Below are 22,603 nucleotides of genomic sequence, written 5' to 3' on the forward strand. Positions count from 1 at the left end.
CACACAAATGCACTTTCTCGGAAGTGACAACAACACAATGGAATCTGTATGTACATTCAAAACTTTATTCATGGGATACAGTGTAGAAAGCTTCCCCCCTCTTTCTAAGCTGATGATTTATACAGACACAGAGGGGAAAAACAGTCACAGAGAGAAGGAAATATCAGAGGAAAAAAACAGAATGCGATCACCTCCTCCACTTCAGTTTAACCAGTTCAACTCTTTACAAAGGAATACGGACTGAGACCTTTTAAGTGCTTTGTTTGAGTGTGTGCTAGTGTTGTATATAGTGTCAGTCCATGAGGTGTGTCATTAATTGCACTAATGTTTAAAGTCACATTCATTTTGGCAGGAGACCCGGCCCTTGACTTACATTTATTCTTCTCAGAATGCACTATGGATCATAACCCACAATGGCCTCTTGACCAATCCACTTTTCCCCCAGTACCTAGAGTGATGACTCGGGTTTCACTTCCAGTCATTCACTCGACCTATCTACCAACTAATGTGAATCCTCGTTCTTAGGTGTGACTAGATATCGGCCGTCCAGTAACTACTGCACAATGATCATGCATGTGTTTCTGAGACAACAGAGGCCTGAAACCACACACATACCACAAGGCGTGTGTAAGCTTTGTGTGTGTGCATGAGAGTGTGTGTGTGTGTGTTAATGAGACATTGAAGAGTAAAGGTTGTATTTCAGATTTGCACACTGACTCTCTCGATCAACCTTTGAGCCCACAACCTACTTCTATTAACCCTCAGGCGAATCCATCAGCACGCCATAAACTGCTGACTCGGCACCAGGACGGTGAGCGTGAAAGAGCAAGAAGACTCAGAGTAGTCGAGAGGAAGGGGGGAAAAAAAAGGCTGATTCAGAGGTGTTCTAGTCACTATCCCATTCCGTGCTCGTGAATATCACAGACACTGGAAATTCATTTGTTTATTATTTTTTTTTTCTGAAGTAGAATGCTTGGACATCTTGAGGGAAATTAAATATACACAGAATCCAAAATGGAGGGTAATTAACTTTTTTTTTTTGGCCTCACTCTGAAACACAATCCCATTTATACTTCGGTAAAACCATTCCCAATCTTTTCCAAACCACATCCCAAGAATCCTAAACGTGGAATGAAAACGTAATAGGGTAACTTGTGCATTCCCTCTCAAGAAAAACGGCGTGCGCGGGAATCATTTTCTCTCAGACGAGAAAAAGAAGCCTCAAACTTAAGATAATATTAAGCTTTCCTTATATATATATTACATTACAGGATCTCCAGCCCCATGCTAGAAGGGGTGTGTAGCACAGTCCTTAAAGAAAATAAACAACAACAAAAACAAATAAACCGAAAAAGCGCAGACCTCATTTTCAAAGCCATGTCTCTGTGATGAGAAAGAAGCAGAGTGGATTTAGGAATTATTTTTTTTTCTCAGTTTCTCATTATTTTTTTTTCTTCTTCATTTTTAAAATCACGTGATCACAAGAGGACACTAAAATGTACAATCCTTCTAAACTCTACGTGGGAGGCGGCGGGGTCCAGGCGAGCTGGTGTGAGCCCTGGGCTGTCTGTCTCCCTGTCAAAAATCGTCATGCACTACATAGATAAACAGCTAAGGTTTCTGCCTTATTTCAACACATTATTACACACCAAATAAAAAAGAAACATTCATTGCTTATCTCCGTAAGTGTTGCTGTATATATATTTTTGTCTTTTCATTGTTTTTCTGGAAAAAAAGGAAACCTGGAATAATTCTCTTGAAATGTGCTGGAGGATGACCTCATCTGGAGGGTGCCTGAGTGAAGTGAGGGGGGGGTGTGTGTGTGTGGGGGGGGGGGGGGTGTAATAGGGCAGGCCGTGCCCAAACATAGCACAGCTGTCATCTGTGTGGAATGGGTCAGAGATGAAGCCAATGGAGGGGGTGCAGGTGGGGTTGGGGAGACGGAGGAGGGAGGGAGGAATTGGGGGAAGAAAGGAGAGCTGAAGCCGGCACCCCCTCCCCCGCCACACACCTCCCTTACCCAGAGTGCAGCAGGAGTGGCAGCACTGGGCGCCACAGCACAGCGTGAGGGCACACAGATGGACAGACAGACAGATGGACCTCGGGTGGGTCTTTCCCATTACAATCATCTCTGAATCTGTGCGCAGCGAAGGAAGGTATCTCAGCCTGTCTGTGATTGGGTAAAGCAGTCAGGCGACCGTGGCCTCCCGGGGTGGGGTGGGGTATTGTGACTGGTCAGACGGCTGTGCCGGTGTTGCCCCTGGGCTTGGGAGGGGGGCATGGGGGTGGGGTGGGGTGGGGGGGTGAGGCCTGAGGGGTGCTGGATGGTGCGCTGGAGAGGGATGGGGCTGCTATGAGCGCGCGCGTGCGATTGAGTGGAAGCTGGGGGAGCTAGGGGGCTTAATTCTGCAGCTGCTCAAAGTACTTATAGGTGGGGTTCTCATAGCCATTCTGCTGCATCTTGGTCAGGTGGCGCTCTTCTGGAGTGATGGCGGCATCCACCTGAGAGAGAGAGAGAGAGACAAGAAAAGAAAGAAAGAAGGAAAGAAAGAAAAGGCAGAATGAGTGCAGGTGGAGCAGAGATGTCAGGCATCCATGTAAATACTAATACTCACTGTTTGCATAATTTGCATGCTAGACAATTGCCAGGCCAGAAAAATCCTAAAGCATCATGCATGCGCGTGTGCGTGTGCGTGTGCGTGTGCGTGAGTGTGTGCAAGAGAGAGATTCTGCCCCCTTACCTCTATGACACCATGGTGGATGGAGGTGTATTGCTTCTTCCTCAGCATGACCAAAGTGATGACGATGACAGTTGCTATGACAACGCCGCCGACCATCAGCCCGATAATGGCTCCCTTTTTGGAGCCCACATCCTCAGCAAAGAACACCTGAGAGGGCAGAGGACCAGTCAATCACCCTGAACACCAATCACGTTGCTGTATCAAATAGATCACTCACACCTCTAAGCAAGCACCTACAGATCACACTGGGGTTGCACAGAACTAGCAGGGGGTGGTGATTAACACATACACACAGTACACATGCATTTTTGTTAGAGGAAATGTGTGCGTGGGAAAGAGGGGCAAAGAAAGAGGGAGGACCAGTTTCTGGTGATGTACTTCATAGCCGGTCTGTCTGTCTTCGGTGTCCATGCGGACCTCGGGCATCTCCTCAGGTCTCAGGCCAGACACTGCAGAGAGAAACACAAAAAGACACACACACACGCATTGAAGGACAAAGATATACCTATGCACTCCCTCCTCCCTCCTCCTCCCCCTCCACACACACACACGGATAGATATAGAATTAGAAGATCACAGCCTCTTATACATACCAGGACGAGTGGGAAGTCCTCTATCAGGAATGGGGCGGGCATCAACAGGTTCAACTATAAGAGAATCATGCCAAAACATTTACATACCTATACTACCCACCAGACCCACTGAGAAGCACAGGAGCAGCACACCTGAACACCTGGAACACCTGGAACACCTGCACACACTGTGTGGCCTTCCTGTATAGTTCTAGTTCTAGTTCTCGTTCTAGTTCTCTAGCTCTAGTTGTCGTGAGAGCAGCAGCTACTGTTTACTGTGGTTCTGGCTGTGATGTAGTTGTCTGTTGTTGATTCTAATTAGGATTGCGCGTTGTTCCTCAGTGTTGGCGTGGTGACTGGCGTGGTTGGTGAAGTGTTTACCGTGGTTCTCGGTGTTGGCTTGGTTGAAGCTCTCGGGGTGGACGAAGCCCGGGCCGTCCTGCTCGGGGGGCACGGAGTCCAGCGGGGTGGTGCTGTAGGTCTGGGAGGGCATCAGGGCGTCGTTGCCGTAGCTCACGCGCTTCTCCGTCTGCAGAGACGACACCTGCTGGGCCACCTCTGACTGGTCCCTCTGCATCAGCAACGCTATGGGGGGGGTCACATACCAGACACATCTATTGGCCCTTTGCCTTAACATTTCATAGCTGTTAATGTCTGCCTACGAAGCATTTGACTGTGTGTGTGTGTGTGTGTGTGGATTATAATGAAACAAGTGCAAATATGCACAGCTGCATTTTTGTGGCGTGTGTGTGTATGTAAGTGAGTGTGGGCACTCACTCACCCACTTGGTCCTGGATGTCGTTGGCCACCATGGGCACCTTGTAGAGGAAGCCCAGCGACTGGTTCATGCGCTCCTCAATCACACGGAGGTGGAACAGCACCTAGGACAGAGGGTCAAAAGACGGGGTCAGGCCCGACAATCAAAACGTCTCAAGGCCTCATGCCAATGACTCAGTTTAACACATTCCCTTCTATCCGATGCAAAAAAGCACATATCAAACATCTTGTGCACTGTATCAATCAGTGAAAATGCAGTTTTAATGTGTGAAAATGCAGCTTTGGTACAGAGAAGCATTATGAAAGTGCGTGTTTAATACATTTCATTTGACAGGATATGTGACTGGTGCTGGGCAGGCTGGGGCGCTACCTGGGGTCGGATCTGGGCGGCTTTCTTGGGGTCCACCATGCGCACGTGCTCAAAGTGCTTCAGAGTGTGTTGCCTGTCCTTCTGCTCAGCACGCACATACTTCTTCAACAGGGTGAACACCTGACGGGGCTGGAGAGGACACACACACACACAGAAATAGATATATAGATAGATAGATAGATAGATAGATAGATAGAGAGAGACACACACACACAGACATAGAGATATATATGAGAGAGAGAGAGAGAGAGAGAGAGAAAGAGAGGATAAGAAAAAAAGACAAAAACAGAAAAGTGTGTGAGGCTAGGAGGGAGACGTGTATTTATTTGGAGCCACAAACAAAGGCTGTGTGTGTGTGTGTGTGTGTGTGTGTGTGTGTGTTCCCTCAGGGCTAGGTGAGGTTCCAGAGCCATTGTCCATGTGTTTGTGTGGTTGTGTACACAATATTCAGTACGCATTAGGTATTGCCGTATTGCATTAGGCTCTGCCCATTAACAGGTCTGGGAGAGCGGTGCGAGGCGTACCCTGGGGGGGTCGGCCTGCAGGGCAGTCAGGTAGCTCTCCAGGGCCAGACGCCGCCGGTCGTTGAGGAGGGCCTCCACCCGGGCCATGTGTGTCTCCACCAGCTGCTGGCGCTCGCTGGCGGCCTCCTGCTCCAGAGCCTCCACCTTCATCTGGAAGCGCTGCAGAGAGAGAGAGAGGGAGAGAGAGAGCGAGAGACAGAGAGAGAGAGAGTTGGAAAAGACAGAGAGATATATAAACATATAAACACAAACACGCACACACACATACACACACACTTAGTTAAGTCCATCACGTTATGCAATAGCTGCTCTGTCATAATGCATTAGCACTGTCCCCAGACTAATGGCGACTGGGCTTGATTACTCCAATACCCAACCCAAGCCAGGTGGGCCAAGAGTGACCCGCCCCGACCTTAATCACCACAAATGTATATCTGAACCCTGAGAGCTGTGCAGTAGCTGGTGGCCAGCAGCTCGACTGCCTGTGCTCACAAACGAGACCCACACCAAGAGCAACGCTCAGCCTACTGGAGCTCAACAACAACCCAGAGGGCTCCTACGACTCAACCCTGACAAGAGCAAACACAGGACTGCGTGTGTGTCTGTGAGAGAGAGAGAGAGAGAGAGAGAGAGAGAGCGAGCGAGTGCAGTGTGTTACCTGGATGAGGGCCTTTTTGCTAGCACGAGGTAGGTTCTTGGCCTGCCTCTCAGCCTCCTCCCATTCCCTCATCACCTAAAGAGAAGAAAAGGTCAGAAGAAACGGGGTCAGTCCCTCCTCTCCATGGCATCTGCCTTATATTTCATATGCCTATGGCAAAAACCTCTACAGACATGCTGCTCCTGCTCTCTCCCTAGTGAAAGGTTTACATCACAGTAGAGTAGAAAAAATATTCAAATGTAAGAGTACAAAATTGGAAAGGATAGGCAACATCCTAATTACATTTGATACTACAGTACTAGGCATCAGAAAGACTGAACACACCGTTTCATTGATGAATCCCATCCAGATTATATCCAGGCATGGTTTATCTGCACTGCCTCAACACCTGGCCACATAAATGCCCCCCCCTGGTCAAACAGAAATCTGACTGCATCCTGTCCTACTTTTCCTTCAATACAAATGAGTCCTGGCCCTAAATGCAGCACCTGTTATGATGACTAATACCACAGAAATCGTGCTGTTGCCCAGGCACATCTAGGGTTGATCTGCGACACATTAAGCTTAAGCCACCGAGACACACAAAATGTGAATTCTGTCAGTGACCATTTTAAAAGGGAATATATGCATGTGTGACAGGCAGCATTCTGCTCAAGGTGGTGCGTTAGCCATCCCCGGCACAGCCACTAGTCCCATTTCTATGGTAAGCCGGCTGATTTTGGGAGAAGGAAACATAGCCTATGTAGTTGTAAAAGATGTGGCATTCACACTTAAAAAAAAAAAAAAAGAAGCTGAAACTCTGAAGATCTGAAACTCTCTCCCAATGTGTCTTGGACTACAGTATCTCCAGAGTCTTCAGGGTATTTACACGTGCCTGTCATCAGTATTCCAGACACTTTCACTTCTCCTCTCTGTCCAATATGTAGAAATGGCATCTCTTGTTTCCCACCCCCACCCCCCTCCTTTGTGTTCTTCACTTCTCCTCCCTCCCCCTTCTCCCTTCTCCCCTCTCCATCTCTCCATCTCTCCCTTCCTCCCCTCCCCCTTCTCCCCTCTCCATCTCTCCATCTCTCCCTTCCTCACCTGACTCATTCTCTCGCGGTGTTTGGCCTCCAGGCTCTCCTTGGCCTTCTGGAAGTGGGCGTGTTCGTTCACATCGCCAGGTGCCTCCAGGTAGCGGTCCACGGCGTTGGGGGGGCTTGGGGCCATGGTGGGCACTGGGGAGGTGGGATGGTGTGTGTGTGTGTGAGAGAGAGAGAGGGGGGGGGGGGGGGGTAGGATGAGACAGAAACAAAAACCATGCATCATCAACTGGCATGTGAGCATGGTGGTTAGTCTTAGAAGACGGACGGTCAGAAAAAAAAGCAGCCAACAGATTGTGTCAACACACACAGGCGAGACTGCAGGCTTTTTAATTACTTTTTTAAAAGAGAGTGTGTGTGTGTGTGTGTGTGTGGGCCAGATAGCTTCATACCTAATGTGGGTATTTTGTGTTTAAATGTGTTGAGTAAGAATATGTGTCTGCGTCTGTGTGTGTGTGTGTCTGTGTGTGTGTTCGGTAGTCTCCAGCCCGTCTGGGCAGTAGGAGCAGCAGGCACGCTGAGTGGCTGTTTTGATGTGGGCTGACGCTGATCAGATAAGGGAGCACAGCCCCGTCGCTATGGAGGCACAACAGCCACGCTCTCCCACAGAGGCAGCTCTGCTTTGTGCTTAACTGAGCGGAAACTACCGCAGGGCCACTGGAACACACACGTACCACTGCCTGCTGATCCCACCGCTGACTGTGTTTGGACTGTGTCTGCACCGTGTTAGTGTGTGTGTGTGTGTGTGTGTGTGTGTGTGCGAGAAAGTGACAGAGAGAGTTAGAAAGAGGAGGACGGAGGTCATGAAACCAGTGAGGAAACACACAAGCACTGCAGAGGTCAGCAGGTTAGTAGCTCAGGTGAACCCGCTGACACCGTCGCACCCAGACGCAAGTTCACGCACACACACACACACACACACACACACACACACACACACACACACACACACACACACACACACACACACACACACACACACACACACACACACACACATCTACCCACACATCTCTCACTTCTACTGTTATTTAGTGTGCTGCAGTTAGGATGAGGGAAGCCTGGCTACATATCACCCAAAGCTCAAAGGTCAGACTGCCTGACTCAGCTGAGTGGAGACGCAGGCACACACACACATAGACAGAGACACACACACACACACAGACAGAGACACACACACACACACACCAAAACTCTCTCTCACACACACACACACACACACACACACACACACACACACACACACAATGAAATAATAAGAATGGACAGCTAATTTCTCCAGAGTAGGCTAACTCATCAACTCTCTCACATTATAGCCTACAAGGCTATTTGATAGCGAGCCCAGCAGTAAAAATGATGTCCGCTGTTAAATACTTACTCTACAATCTAAACAAACAGGTGAACATGACACTGAAAAAGAAAGGGAAAGGAACCAGCGCAGATTCAATATTATAGCCGAACACGAACAATACAAATAACAGATTGTGTTTTTTAATTAACGATTTGTTGATCGATAAACATGTGTCAGTGTGTATTTGGCGTATCAAATTCCCAGGCAGCTTTTAGCCCCTGGCGTTTAACGTGACGTTATAGGCTATCAAACAAACCCAGAGAGAGGTTGATGTTTCCAATAGATTACGCAGTCCTCGTAAAAATAGAATCATTTGATTAGCTGGCACTATTCACCATGATGTGTCTGGTGGAGCTCAGACTGAAACCTCACAGAGAGTGAAACGTGACTGGATCAAATCCCCAATGCTGTCTAATGAGAGTAGGGAGCGGTCAGATTTTGTGACGACATTAATCAATAATGACAATAAGCTGTGATTAATTTACTGTTGTATATTTTGTATGAGCATTATTACTGGAGATTTTGGCTGACAAGTTTTGAATTGATCAGGTTTTTTTTGTGTTTATATTAGTGCTGTCAGTTTAACGCGTTATTAACGGCGTTAACGCAAACCCATTTTAACGCCGTTAATTTTTTTATCGCGAGATTAACGCGAATTTTTTTTATAATTTTTTTGTTTTTTTAGATAAACATTCTTTTTGGCCTCGCAAACTGTGTAGTAGGTGAACGTTACGGTTTGAGTGAATGGTGAGCGCGATACCGCGAAATGGATGATAAAAAGCTTCTGAATGGAAAGTTTACTTTTAAAAGTTGTGTTGTGCAAAAGAAGCGAGCTTCACTGTTGTCTGAAAATGTCAACAGGCAGCTGGCTGAAAGCAAAGAAGTAGTAGGCTTACCTTTTATTGGTAACCTAACTGTTACGGTTCAATGTTTCTGAAATAAGAGGCCTGACTGCTATGTTCCCAGCAAACTTGAAAAAAAGAAAATATTAAGCCATGGTTTAACTGCACTATAGGCTGAGTCCTTGTTTACCTGAAATGTGCACTTTATAATTTTATTTTGTACCGCCCTGTTTGGCAATATTGGTTTTCAATAAAATAAAACATTTGCATAAAGCAAGCCAATCAACTTTTCCATGTTGATAAGGGCATTCAAATAAAAATAAAAAGATGGAAAAATAAATAAACGAAGGGACATTTAGAATAGATAAAAATTTGCGATTAATCGCGATTAATTTTGAGTTAACTATGACATAAATGCGATTAATCGCGATTAAATATTTTAATCGTTTGACAGCACTAGTTTATATATATATATATATATATATATATATATATATATCCCTGACACACACACACACACACACACACACACACACACACTGATCAATAGCCCCTCAGGCCAGGCACGCTGATTACAGTAACTGGCCAAACTGTGTGGGAAAGAATGACCGGCAGCACAGGATAGTGCAGGATTAGCATCTCTGGTCTCCCAGAGAGAGAGAGAAATAGAGTGAGTGACAGAGAGAGAGAGAGAGAGAGAGAGAGAGAGAGAGAGAGAGAGAGAGAGAAAATGGGGAGAGACAGCAGAAGACAAGAAGCTGTGCAGCATTCTGAGAAGAAACGAACATGGCATACCCTTCTTAAAACACCAGGTTAGCACTACGGCTAATTGAGAGAGAGAGAGAAAAAGAAAGAAAGAGAGAGAGATAGAGAGAAAGCACTGTCTGAGCCTCAGCTCACTGTGAGAGAAACAGGGAGAGCCTGAAACCGTGTTGGCTGCTCCAACGGCAGGTTTGTCACTAAAGATACTTCAAAGAGAAACGGCCCACACTGCAGCAGAGATGGAGGGAGACAGACAGCTGGTCCAGCAGCAGGCGAACGCAGCAGATCAGACGGCTGAAGCGGCCGAGTTGAGTTAGGAGGCGACGGAGAGACGGCCAGGCTAAGAGGAGAGGACACACTTGGAGCTCAGAGACAGACAAAGAGAGACAGAGAGCGAGTGAAGAAGAGAGAGAGAGAGACACGGGTCGCAGACCAAGGGAGAGAAAGAAAGAGAGCGAGCTCCTTCTCCTCTGCCAGGGACTTACGCAGGCTGCTGCTGCAGACGGACAAGCAGTACTCCTCCGACTCAAAGTTGTTGCGGTTGCCGCCGCAGCCCCCGAAGATGAACTGCGCACAGCGGCCCTTCTCTGCCATGAAGTACCAGCGCTGCAGCATGCCTCGACACGGCCCCGTCTCAGCCGGAGCCCAGCACACCTCTGCCACGGGGAGAGACCATTAGGCCAGTCCTTCTTCCCTCACACACACACACATACATCACACACACACACACACACACACACACACACACACACACACACACACACACACACACACACACACACACACACACACACACACACACACACACACACACACACACACACACACACACACACACACACACACACACACACACAAGCAACCAGGAGACACCTGACCACCACGTGGCGAATGTGATCTAATGCTTACACACGCTACTACCCCTCACACACACACACACACACTAGCACACTTCTGTCACGAGGAGACACCTTTATGCCAATACATGCTAACCTTTCTTTCCTCTCTCACACACACATACCAACCTACATTCGTCCTGCTACTGAGAGTCATCGTGAGCTAATGCTAAAAGCTAATGCTAAAACATGCCCCCCACCCCCACACACACACAGCAGCACACCTCTGCTACAAGCACTATGGAGTGGCCAACATTCAGCTTAGGCAAGCATACCAACGCCTCACCTCTCCACACACGCACACACATGTAAACACACAACGTCCCTAACAGTTCTTGTTACTGAGAACTAAACCTGCATCCAGACAACTACAGGTACCTCCAAAACATACAATGAACACCGTACATAAATACAGTTCCTCCAGGATCCTGCGAGGGTTTATTCTGATTCTCAAAAAAATAGTTTTTGAATTAAATAAAATCAATTGCAAGTAATACAATAATGCACGATAAGAGAAAATCGCAACCTCCAATTGCAGGAAATCCTTGAATTTAAGCCAACAGCAGCCAATTATGAAAAAGAGTAAATGTAACTTAATATGGAGGTATGAGAATATAATCGAATTTTTTGTATGCATTCAAGAATCTTCAAGGTTAACCAAATAGAACAAAACAGGCTGTGTCTGACAGTCTCTCATCACTCAACCTGCCAAACACAACTCAGAAACAACTCAACACTGGTGTCGGATGATGCCTAATGGATAAAATGGTGGCTAATCTAAATCTAGTGGATTTGCAGAGGATTCTCAAGAACTTGTTTACATTTTTCAGAAAAAAAGTCTGCTGTACCGAAAACGTACCGAACCGTGACCCCAAACCGAGGTCCAAACCAAACTGTGGATTTAGTGTAGGGTTACACCCCTAATGGCCACGGTCATGAGGGCTCTAGGGTCGGTCTTCATCCTACCACATTTCTTTTTTTTAACCGATCCATTGTGCTAACTTGCAATTTTACCCACCCAACACCACCAAGTAAGCACCGTTAGGTGGTATGGTGTAATACGTCACCGTAGCCATTGGGTACGTTTTGCATTTGGGATCACAGTCAGACATCAGGCAAGCAGACACAGGCACCCACACAGTGAGATTATCCCTCCGTTTCACTCACCTCTCACAACTTCCTCCACGGACTCAGTGGTGGTGGTAGTGGTGGTGGTTGTCATGGCGATGTTGGAAGTCTGTTCGCTGGTGTCGCGTTCATCTGTGGCGTCGTCGTCTTCATCATCATCTTCATCCTCGTCCTCCACTCCGTCACCATCCTCATCGTTGTCCCAAGCCTCCTCTTCCTCCTCCTCTTCCTCATCAATGATGTCATCGTCTTCCTCCTCCTCTTCCTCCTCCACCACGGCTGGCTCGGCCTCCTCCTCCTCATCCTCCTCTTCCTGCTGCTGATCTACAGGCATCTGATCACGAGGCATACTACAGATGGACGTACACACACACACACACACACACACACACACACACACACACACACACACACACACACACACACACACACATTAATATGGTGTGCACATTTATTATTGGTTTGTGCATACTCTAAATATGCCTGCATGAATATTCTGCCTGGACTCTGCATGTACACATGTACAAACGTCTCATGTCTGTCTCTGTAAATGTACCCGTTTCACATGAACAGTCATGTACCTGCTGGAAATAATCTTTTCTACATGTTTGCATGAGTAAGTGTGCGTGTGTGTGTGTTCGCTGACAATGCATTCGTTGTATAAGCACCAGTGTGCACCAGTGTGTGCGTGCGTGCGTGTGTGTGTGTGTGCGTGCGTGCGTGCGTGCGTACCTCTCATCAGTGTTGTCAGTGTTCTCCTCGGCTCCTCCCCACCACACCACTGAGTCAGCATCGTCAGGCTCTTCACTGTCAGAGTTGCGCTGGGACTCCACCGGGCAGCACACAAACTCAACGCCGCGGAAGCGGTCAATGCCACATGGCAACAGCATCCCGTAGTCATGGAGATTCATGGTACGGTCTCCGCAGGACTGCATGGTGAAGGGGGGGGATAAGGGAAGGCGAGAGAGTTGAGTCATGACAGGCAGAAGGTGACAGACAAGGTTGCCTGGCTACTGGAGCTTTCTGGGTGAAGCAGCCTGTGTGCTGCTAGCAAGCTGTTCACAGAACATGCTGCACATACATGCGGACCTCCTGTAATATTCACAACTATACAGTACATACTGCAACATACTGGAACATATCCACATCTGTGGAACAACACGGTTATTATACAACATGTAATCACATCATGTTGTATGTAATCTTTAACATGTATGACACACCATGTCGATGCCTGCACTATCTACTCAATTGGCTTTGATGCGGTCACATGCCAAACCATGTTTTATTAGTTTTGATTATTTCTACCCTTGAATCAAACGCTTAACATACTCTCTCTGTGTGTGTGTGTGTGTGTGTGTGTGTGTGTCTGTGCAAACATCTTGAACTGACAGTGATGATAAACTATCATATGAGCAGCAACATCTGTACCGTCCAATTACATTGTGAAAACATGATATTAAAACGTATTTTAATATTGACCTCCGTACTGTTAAATAGACCTTGAAGTCAACCAGATGGTTTGCATGATAGCCATGTTGACAATTCAGTTACAACAGTAACAGCCCTACACTATTAATAATAAGTGCGCAACAGCTCCTGACTGCAGTGATGCAGTGGACCGTTTAGCCTACTGGCATCACTGTTAGTTCCTCTTGAAGTCATCAATTTGTTAATTACAAATATCATGCATATGTACGCCAACTTTCCCGGCAAATATCTTTTCATAAATACTGTTCACACTATGTGCGATTATATATATATATATTATGTACATATATATACACACACACACACACACACACACACACACACACACACGATTATAATGTGTATGCACCTTTGATAGGTGTCTTGTGTCTTGCATGGCTTGTGTGCAACCAGACACCATAACTGTCCGTAGATTTAATTTCTGAAGGTGTAACGGTATCATTCAGCACAATTGCACGATGGATGATTCTCAGAGAGTACTAAGTACAGATATGTGATACCCTGAGTAATGATGCTTTTATTGGACTACAATAGCAGGGGTGGAACAGCCCTGGACTCAGGTTGTGTGTGCAGTATGAGACACAGCTGTTGGAGCTAACTGCTTTCATCTCGCTTTCACATCATACATGCTAGAGGCAATATGTAAATTGTGTAGAAAGTGTATGTGATTGCATCTGTAGCTGTGTGTGTGTGTGTGTGTGTGTATGTGTGTGTGTGTGTGTGTGTGTGTGTATGCTGCAGTCACACTTGTTCTCTCACCTCCTTGGCCACGGTGTGCCAGTGCAGATGGCTCTCACACATGTCCATACGCTCCTGGTGCAGGAACTTGCACATATCCGGGACCAGGAGGGCATCGCTTACAAACTCTCCAGCTGAGAAGACACACACACACACACACACACACACACACACACACACACACACACACACACACACACACACACACACACACACACACACACACACACACACACACACACACAAATGTTAATTAAATGCACTGATTAAGAAACAGCATCCATATGTTGAAATCCACAGCCTCACACACACAAAATACAAACACACTGCCTTAACCAGTAACTATTATGTGTGTTTGAGTGACACATCCACATACGCACCAAGGCAGCGGTAGGGCACCACAATAAGCACATGGCTGCGGCACTGCCTGCGGCCGTTCTTGCACCAGTTCGCAATGCTGGCCGGCTGGTTGGCCTCCACTACGTTGGTGATCTGCAGCTCGGGGTACATCTGATGGAGGTGGGGTGGGGTGGGGTGGGGTGAGAGAAAGAGCAGGTTCCTTATGAGATCTCTTATCAGAGCAGCGCTCCGGCAAAGGGAGCACATTGATATGTGCTAAATCCAACTCAATGTCAATGTTAGTTATTTATATATTGCTCCATAAACAGCAAACATTGTGTCAAGGCACTGTGCAGAACCCAAGGTGCAACAGGAAAGAAAGCTGCATCCCCTCACTGGTTTTGGTACTACTGCTTTCCCTTGTCTGAAGATGCTAATACTGGGGAGGACTTCATCTCCTATCCTGAAGATGCTAATACTGGGGAGGACTTCATCTCCTAACCCTAGATGCTAATACTGGGGAGGACTTCATCTCCTAACCCTAGATGCTAATACTGGGGAGGACTTCATCTCCTAACCTGAAGATGCTAATACTGGGGAGGACTTCATCTCCTAACCCTAGATGCTAATACTGGGGAGGACTTCATCTCCTAACCTGAAGATGCTAATACTGGGGAGGACTTCATCTCCTCACCTGGACGTCCCACCTCTGACTATGACTCGGCACAAATTCCTGTCTACAGTACTGCTCCTGCTCATGCTGCCCCACCCCTCCTGTCTACAGTACTGCTCCTGCTCATTCTTCCCCACCCCACCCCTCCTCTCCTCTCCCCTCCTCCCTTTCTTTCTTTACCTCCTTCCACTTATCACTCCTTCTCTTGAGACTCTAGCCTTTAGTGAGGCGGAATTTGAGAATCCAATTATTTCCCCTCCCATCCATCTTTTGGTTGCGTTCTCGCATACTCGCAGCTCTTCGAGTCCTCTCCCCCTCCCCCTCCCCCTCCCCCTCTCCCTCTCCCTCGCTTCCTCTCTCTCTCTCTCTCTCTCTCACCTCCTGGCAGTACTGCAGGATGCCCTCTTTGGTGCCGATGCAGCTCTTGGTGCCACTGGGGTCGGGCTCCCATTTGCCGGTCTGGATGTTGATGTGCATGTTGAGCTTCCCACAGAACATGGCCACCTGGGGCTCTGCCAGCAAACCTGCAGACTCATCCGATGGCACCTGCAAAAGAGAGAGTGGGAGGGAGATGGATAGACAGAAGAGAGAGAAAGAGAGAGAGAGATAAAGAAAGGGAGGAGGAAAGGCATGAGCAGGTAAAGGTATTTGTGTTTTTGGTCACTGTATGTGTGGGGATGTGTTATAGTGTCAATACAAGCCACTGCCAAGACATAGCAACACACACCAGGTCCATCCCAGCGCACATATTTCACTCAGTGCATCCACTAGCAGAGACAGATCGGAGACCATAAAATCCTGGAAACCAGTACCATCATGCACAATCGAACAATCATTTAATGTGACACTCCGCCACGAAGAATCATTGCTCTCGCTGGTTGCCCGCATCCATTATTGGTGTGCGAGTGGTGTGCAGATGGACTGTACACAAAGACTCATATCAGGCCCTCATTTTATTGATGGGCAGCGAGCAATGTAACAAGCAATGAGCAAAGTCTGTCGTGCAAAATAATGTTGCTAATTTAATACCATGAGCACGATCCTACATGCAAACATGGGTGGGTCAGCGCAATGCTCCCACACGATAGCTTTGGTTCATGCGTGACAGCCTTTGCCCGTTGCTGGTCAGTGAAAGTAGGGCCCAATGTCTTCATGGAAAAACAACCAGCTTACATTGATAATGGCGGCTTGACAGCTCAGCAACTGGAACAAATCACCTTTAAAGCCAAACAGGCAGCAGGAGAGAGGACCAACTCTGTGTGTGTGTGTGTGTGTGTGTGTGTGTGTGTGTGTGTGTGTGTGTGTGTGTGTGTGTGTGTGTGTATGTAACGTAACATCTTCAGTGGTATTAAAATATTAGTGTATGTGTAGTGATTTTATGTAACTTGTTATTGTTTCAAGTAATGTCATTCTTCAAAATAATAATATCCTACAAAGCAAAGGGCTACATTTCCCATCTGTAATTTAAAATCCACCTGAACACAGGCAAACTCTAACAGAGGACTACAGCAGACAATTTCACAAATGAGAACCTTCCAGCACGTACACATGAAAAAAGGACATTTTTCAAAATGTAGGCCTACGCTGCTTTTTTTGAAAAACAAAAGACATGACTACCACACTGCTCATTTAGGCCAGCTAAGGAGTGAGAACAAAGCACTCCCATTTACAGGAAAACACCTGAGTTTGATCCAAAAAGGGATCCAAAAATGGCAAAAAAAAAAAATCCACAAAAAAACCCCAACCTCAAGCCCATATTTGAAGCTGTGTATTAAATGTGGTGCACACAACAAGCCCCATCACATTTGTATATTGCCTTCAAATGCAGATTGCAGAGTCCAGGTCCCCTTGTAAACAGCCGCACTAATCTGCTGGTGAGGTCAGAACTAGAGTTATGTAAGGTATAATGTACAAGAGCGCTGCTCTTTCCAGCTCTGATTGAAAAGCGTTAAACATAGCTTTAATCTGCTCTGGTGCAAGGAGAACGGAGAAAGGGATATTAAAAAGAGAGAGAGAGAGAGAGAGAGAGGGAAGGAGGGAGGGAGGAAGGGGGTAACAGAGTATATGAAGGAACAAAAGGAAAGGCAGAGGGGCAACAAGAGACCTTCACAATGTGCTTATCACCGAGACAAAATAATGAGGATTGAAGTGAGAGAGAGGCGCAGCACCAATAAGAGTTAACATGTGACAGAGAGAGAGAGAGAGGGAGAAAGAGAGGGGGACAGAAAGGGAAAGTAAGAAAGGTAAACAGAGGAAGAGAGAGAGAGAGATCACTGGTGGGCAATTCTTGCACTGTGTGACCTGGACCTGACCTGAACAGGCACAAAGGAATCAGCCGTCTAAAGCGATCCCTGCCCCCCCCCGCCCCCCACCGCCGGGGGGTTGTGGGATTGTTGTTTGTCCTCCTCTTTTGTGTTCTGTGACACAAACAGAGGAAGCTGTGGCGTCGGGCAAGCACCGCTCTGACAACAACCCAACAGGCAAAAAGAAAAAGAAAGGTGGACACAAATAACAGCAGTAGCTTGGTACGTCCCATTACAGTCCCTCTGAGACTCCTGCGGTGGTGGCTGATCTACAACCTTGAGACACTATACAGCTGAGATCACTAACAGTACTTCCCTTCAGCAGATAACACTGCTGCCCTTAGTGTGAAGAGTCACAAAGGCATAAACACCCAGCTACTGTCCCTGACCAAGGACTGCCACTGCGGTCTAGGAATAACACACAGTCTACTGCTGAGGTCAACGGGCAGTCTCTGCTCTCACACCACACAGCCTACTGATCCCCGTCTCCGGGAGCTGGAACATGGGCTTGCATGCATGAACACTCTGCTGTTTATATGATTGACATCATCCAGGGAGATAGAGACGAGTGACTTGGCCTCTAGGGTGATGCACTCTAGCTGGTCTTAGGGGCTAAATGATATGGATATAGGGGGTGGAGTGAGCGTGTATGTTTGTGGGTATTTCTATGGAGATCATCAATCCTGCAGGAGAGGCAACTGCATTCTGAAGTCCTCCACCTTGACACAAAAAAAAATGGCCTCCAGAGGGAAGTTGCGTGTGACGGCGAGCAGGCTTGTCAGCGTACCCTGAAGCGAGCAGCATGCAGAGAGCAGACGCTACCCCGCAAAAAGGAAAAGGCACATTCTGTGCGTCCTGTCCAATCTGCCAGTGCCACCCCTTATCTGCACACAGGCTACGTCTGCAAAAACACCTTCAAGGTTACCGGCTAAGATGAGATATGTGCTCCTCAACCTTTACAGCTGGCCCGCAAAAACGCACACCAGCCTAATGTGTCCAGTCGGCCTAGGAAATGTAACCAAGCGCAGACGAGCCCTGAGGCATCAGGCAGGCTTATTTCCCTCAGACTGTGCTGGGAGGTGGGGTGGGGAGTCATGCTACTGCCGGTCACTTATTACACCACTGTAAGTCATGGACTGCCAGTCGGCCTTCCTGCAGTACAACCATAGGCCGTCTCCTCTAGTCTAATTAGATTTACCTGTGTGCACACTGGTAAATGAGCTGCTCCTATAGAAAGCCTCTTCTATGGGGAGGTGAGAGTTTGTACGACACATCATAAAACATATAAATAAATAAATAAATAAATAAATAAATAAATAAAATAATAGTTAAAAAAAGCAAGCCCGGTGTAGCCAGGAGTTTAAACCATCAAATTTGCACAAGCATTTTGCTGTGCACTGCGTACTTCTCCAAGCCATAGCGTGCTGTGTTTTTAAAAGCTTGATGTAACACCGCGTTAGGATTACATTGGTGTTGGGTGTTGATGCACAGCATTGACGGATGAAAGGTGTTTTTATTTTGAAACTGCAGTTCTGTCAATGAAAGAGATCAACTATACCAGTCCACTTCACTTCCCATAGACAGGAATATGAACTAAAAAGGTGTTTGCATCCAGACTTCACAGTAAGACATGTACCACGTTGGAACGTCTGAACATGTCATTAACATAACCTACATATCGCTGCCACCGGTAAGTTATTCATAACAGCTAAATCGTCATGGATAATGGACCTCTGGTATGCACCACACTCCATTGGCTCTTTTTTGTATTCTGCAGAAACCCTAAAAAGGGTTAGGCCTGCCTTGAAAATGCTGGGACGCAAGATTGCACTAACACGATGAAGGCAGACATTACAATTTGCTAATATGTTGCAATACGTATCTTTCGATGTAGCATCTGCGCAACACCTTTGCGCTTATAACCACTGTCAAGCGTGAGATGAGAGGGTTCATGGCACTGTTTCATATTGCGTTACTGCAACTCCGCAGTTAACCGACGCCATCTTGCCTCTGTCAAGCAACATCTCCATCTGTGTACTTGAGCTCATACCAGTCTGACGGGGCCTGGGGCGCTGCTCCCTCGATCTATTCAGTAGGGTAACTGGCATCACATTTATTTTACTTTATTTAAATCAAAAACGTTTGTGACTGTCATGAACAACGCAGAAGCTCCACTGACCAACACTTGCCTATTGGTAAAAAATGACCTTCTAAAAAATATAGCTTTAAAAAAAAAGAAAAAACATTGCACATACACAGTCTGGCCATTGGCCTGTCAAAAACTTCAAACCTAACGCTGATTGATAGACTTATGGTGCAATGAATGTTATCCAAGGGGGTAACCTAAGCTATTCCACACTGACATCACAGGAGTGGATGTTTACTTGCCCCTTTCCGAACAGTGGGCTTTCAATCGGTATTTGACCGTGTTGTTAATTAATTAACGTTATCAGTCGATCTGATCTGACCAGGACAAATCCACTTTCGAAATCGGTTCCGTCTACCAGAAAACACGTAGGCTAAACAACACGCCCCGTGCAAAGAACCAGATCAGCATTTCCATCAATCGCGAGCTAACGCACTACAAATGCGGTTCAGCACCACCCTAAAGGCGTCCGATATTCTACGCCTATACTATGAAGAGAAAATGCCAAATGATAAAGACATTTTCGAAGAAGCTATGGGATCATAACATTCCAGCTATCCGTGTCATAGATGAACGCCCTGTCTGCCTCAGAATAACATTTCCTGATGGATAGACTATATACTGGTGGTCATAGCTTGTCTATAAAAATAAAATAGAATACTTCGTGACACTACGCCAACTTAAAATAGATTTAGCCTAGGTTTTATCATCTATGTCCAATACCCCTGCCCCCACAAAACAGCACCAAGCACGGGAATTTCCCCCCCAGATCGGAGCTTTTTGGGCTGCACAGAAAACAAATCTTGGTAGAACTTCCAATTATCAAGTCAGTATTAACCAGATAATATGTCACATAACGCGCCAATAACATTTTCACATTGTCTGATTGTGTTAACAGTCGGTGTCATTCCATCCTCTGTCGAACTGTGATTTTTTTTCTCGGTCTCTCCGTCACAGTATGCTGCTAACGTTCGTTCAAGGAGAGGGAAATGGCTGCTGCTGCTTCGGTCGATTTGAGAAAGCCGTTTTTTCTTACCTCGATGGCAAGCGTCAAGGTCGCTACCATCAACAGCAGAAGTGCCGTGTGGTCCCCCATGTCTTAGTTCCTGTGGCAACACGTCCACTGCGGAGTGTGTTGGGTTTTATTCTGTGGTTCCGCTGGTTTGTCTGCCGTTCCTCTTAGGTGCGAATGCCTTTCAGTGTGAAAATGTGTGATGGAGAACGATTGCGAGGCTGCACAGCTGCTCCAGCGTTGGTCACCTGACCAGGCGACAAGAGAATGGGAAAAGAGGGAGGGGTGGTGTTCATGTTCAGGTTGTGGACTACCGTTACTCTTCCAAACTGAACACAGCACACGCACACACACAAACATTAATTTGGCCCACAACCCAGCTGGGTTTTGAATTTTGAACTTTTCTTACGTGTAGGCTGCAAACGTCAGGCCCTTCACATCACCTAGGACCAAAATGCTCAGGCCTATCTGTCCGCGAACTAGATAAGGCTCCGACATCCCATTAGATCCCCCCCGTAGGCTAATAGATTATGTGGATTTAACCGTATAGTGGACAATTGGATTTTCAGACATTGGTAATCCTTTCTGAATACATTCTGCAAGAAGTAGCCTAGGCTATGAATCAATTCAATATTACAATTTTAATGTTTCAATTTGAGTAATTCATTTTGAATGTCAAAATTAAATTGTCTTCTCTGTACAAACATTCTGAACAAGAGGCTAGCTGTTTAGGCTACTTGTTACCTTGTTTTCGATGTTAGATGTTAATTACAAATAATTGCAAAGAAATGGGCAGGCAGGATTAAATGGCAGCAGCTACACACAAGAAAAGCCAATGCGCTTCATTGCCAATCAAGTATCGATGCAGACCCGCACAACCACTCCCCGCTTGTTGGTTTTGGGATAACATGTCATGTGGCGGACTCTTCAAGCGAACGCACAAATAGAGTCAGAGTGACTAGGGTTTGGATTGGAAAATAGCCTCAAACTGTTTGTATACAGGCTGTAGGAGTAATATTTCCACCTATTGCGCCATATGCACTCTGAGGATGCATTGACCAGATGATTCCTTGAAGTTTGGTGCCATCTAACGGTCGCATTCACGAAGTTTCCTGCTATTGAGCTGGTTCTGAATTTTCGGAGTTTGGCAAAATATGTGCTTTTAAGTTCCCGATGAACGTAATAAATATCTTCCAAAATAAATGGGATTAAAAGAATCCCCATTCATTAAAAGTACACATATATAATCCTAAAGATCTAATTAAACGGAATGATTCCTTTCGGTGAGGTATTACTATGTATTGTATTTGGTTAATAATCAATCATAAATGTGTTTATTGTTGTGTGCATTTTGTTGTTGTAATTGGTGAAGGTGGAAAAGGTAATGGTGATTAAAAGAAAGGTGATAAAATGATGCATTTGACTCTTCTATGATGACTTGGACGACACTGCACAGATATGGTCTTCACACATCCTCAGGCCATCGAGCAACACTAATGTGCCAAGTGGCAGGCCCAGCATTATGTACGCTTCACCTGAGCTCTATGGAACCAGGGACTATCTTTCACCACAGTGTCAACCAGGATAACGGATTTTAAACAACTTACGCTCCTGCCCAAAAGGGGTATTTAAATTGTTTGTGTGCAAAAAAATACAGCCTTCTGCCTCGTCCTGGTTTTTTCCATCACCACTTACCACACCTGCTCTGTTAATTACCCTTTTTGTTAGTCTGATTAGTTTATCCTGCCTCTTGTTTGTTCCCCTTGTTTTGATCTTCTGTGTTTTTCCCCTTTTTTGGAATTCTAGTTTTTGCCAGGATCTTTTTTTACTTTTTTTAAGTAAAATTTTAGTAAAATAAATCCTGAACTCCTTTTGCATCTGGTCTGCATTTGGGTCTTTTTCCTGCGTACCCTTACAGTACAATCCGATCAAGATGGACCCAGCAGACCCAAACCAAGTGAAGGCCGTTCTTGAACAGCAGAGCATAGTCCTGGGGCGACACCAGACTCAGCTGGACACCATTCTCGTGAGCATCAGAGACCTGACCGCCCAAATCCAACCTCTGCAGTTCTCTCAATCCTCGGCGGCTATTCCGCCTACTTCGACCCCGTCTCCACCACCAGCCCATGAACCTAAACTGCCTCCCCCGGAGAAGTACGCTGGTGAGCCTGGCACGTGCCGTTCCTTCCTATCCCAAT

At 46.5% G+C, this 22,603-nt stretch overlaps 1 protein-coding gene across 3 annotated transcripts; it reads right to left on the reverse strand.

Moving 5' to 3' along the window:
* Positions 1–43: 43 nt before the first annotated feature.
* appb (amyloid beta (A4) precursor protein b) lies at positions 44–20,683 on the reverse strand. Of its 3 annotated transcripts, none has more exons than XM_031558774.2 (17): positions 20,430–20,683; positions 15,323–15,490; positions 14,313–14,442; positions 13,954–14,066; positions 12,436–12,632; positions 11,743–12,053; positions 10,165–10,335; positions 6,726–6,859; positions 5,643–5,717; positions 4,985–5,143; positions 4,461–4,589; positions 4,095–4,194; positions 3,695–3,898; positions 3,335–3,388; positions 3,120–3,190; positions 2,742–2,888; positions 44–2,502 (listed from the first exon to the last, which is right to left on the reverse strand). In XM_031558774.2, exons 1-17 carry the CDS (start codon positions 20,487–20,489, stop codon positions 2,401–2,403), a joined length of 2,325 nt encoding a protein of 774 aa, XP_031414634.1. In that variant the 5' UTR covers positions 20,490–20,683; the 3' UTR covers positions 44–2,400. The 3 variants fall into 3 exon arrangements, with proteins under 3 accessions (XP_031414634.1, XP_031414630.1, XP_031414637.1); XM_031558770.2 differs by having other exon boundaries at positions 3,102–3,190; XM_031558777.2 differs by lacking the exon at positions 10,165–10,335 and having other exon boundaries at positions 3,102–3,190; positions 20,430–20,682.
* Between the last annotated feature and the right edge of the window lie 1,920 nt (positions 20,684–22,603).

Source organism: Clupea harengus, chromosome 2, assembly GCF_900700415.2.
Source record: "Clupea harengus chromosome 2, Ch_v2.0.2, whole genome shotgun sequence".
NCBI classification, from domain to species: domain Eukaryota; kingdom Metazoa; phylum Chordata; class Actinopteri; order Clupeiformes; family Clupeidae; genus Clupea; species Clupea harengus.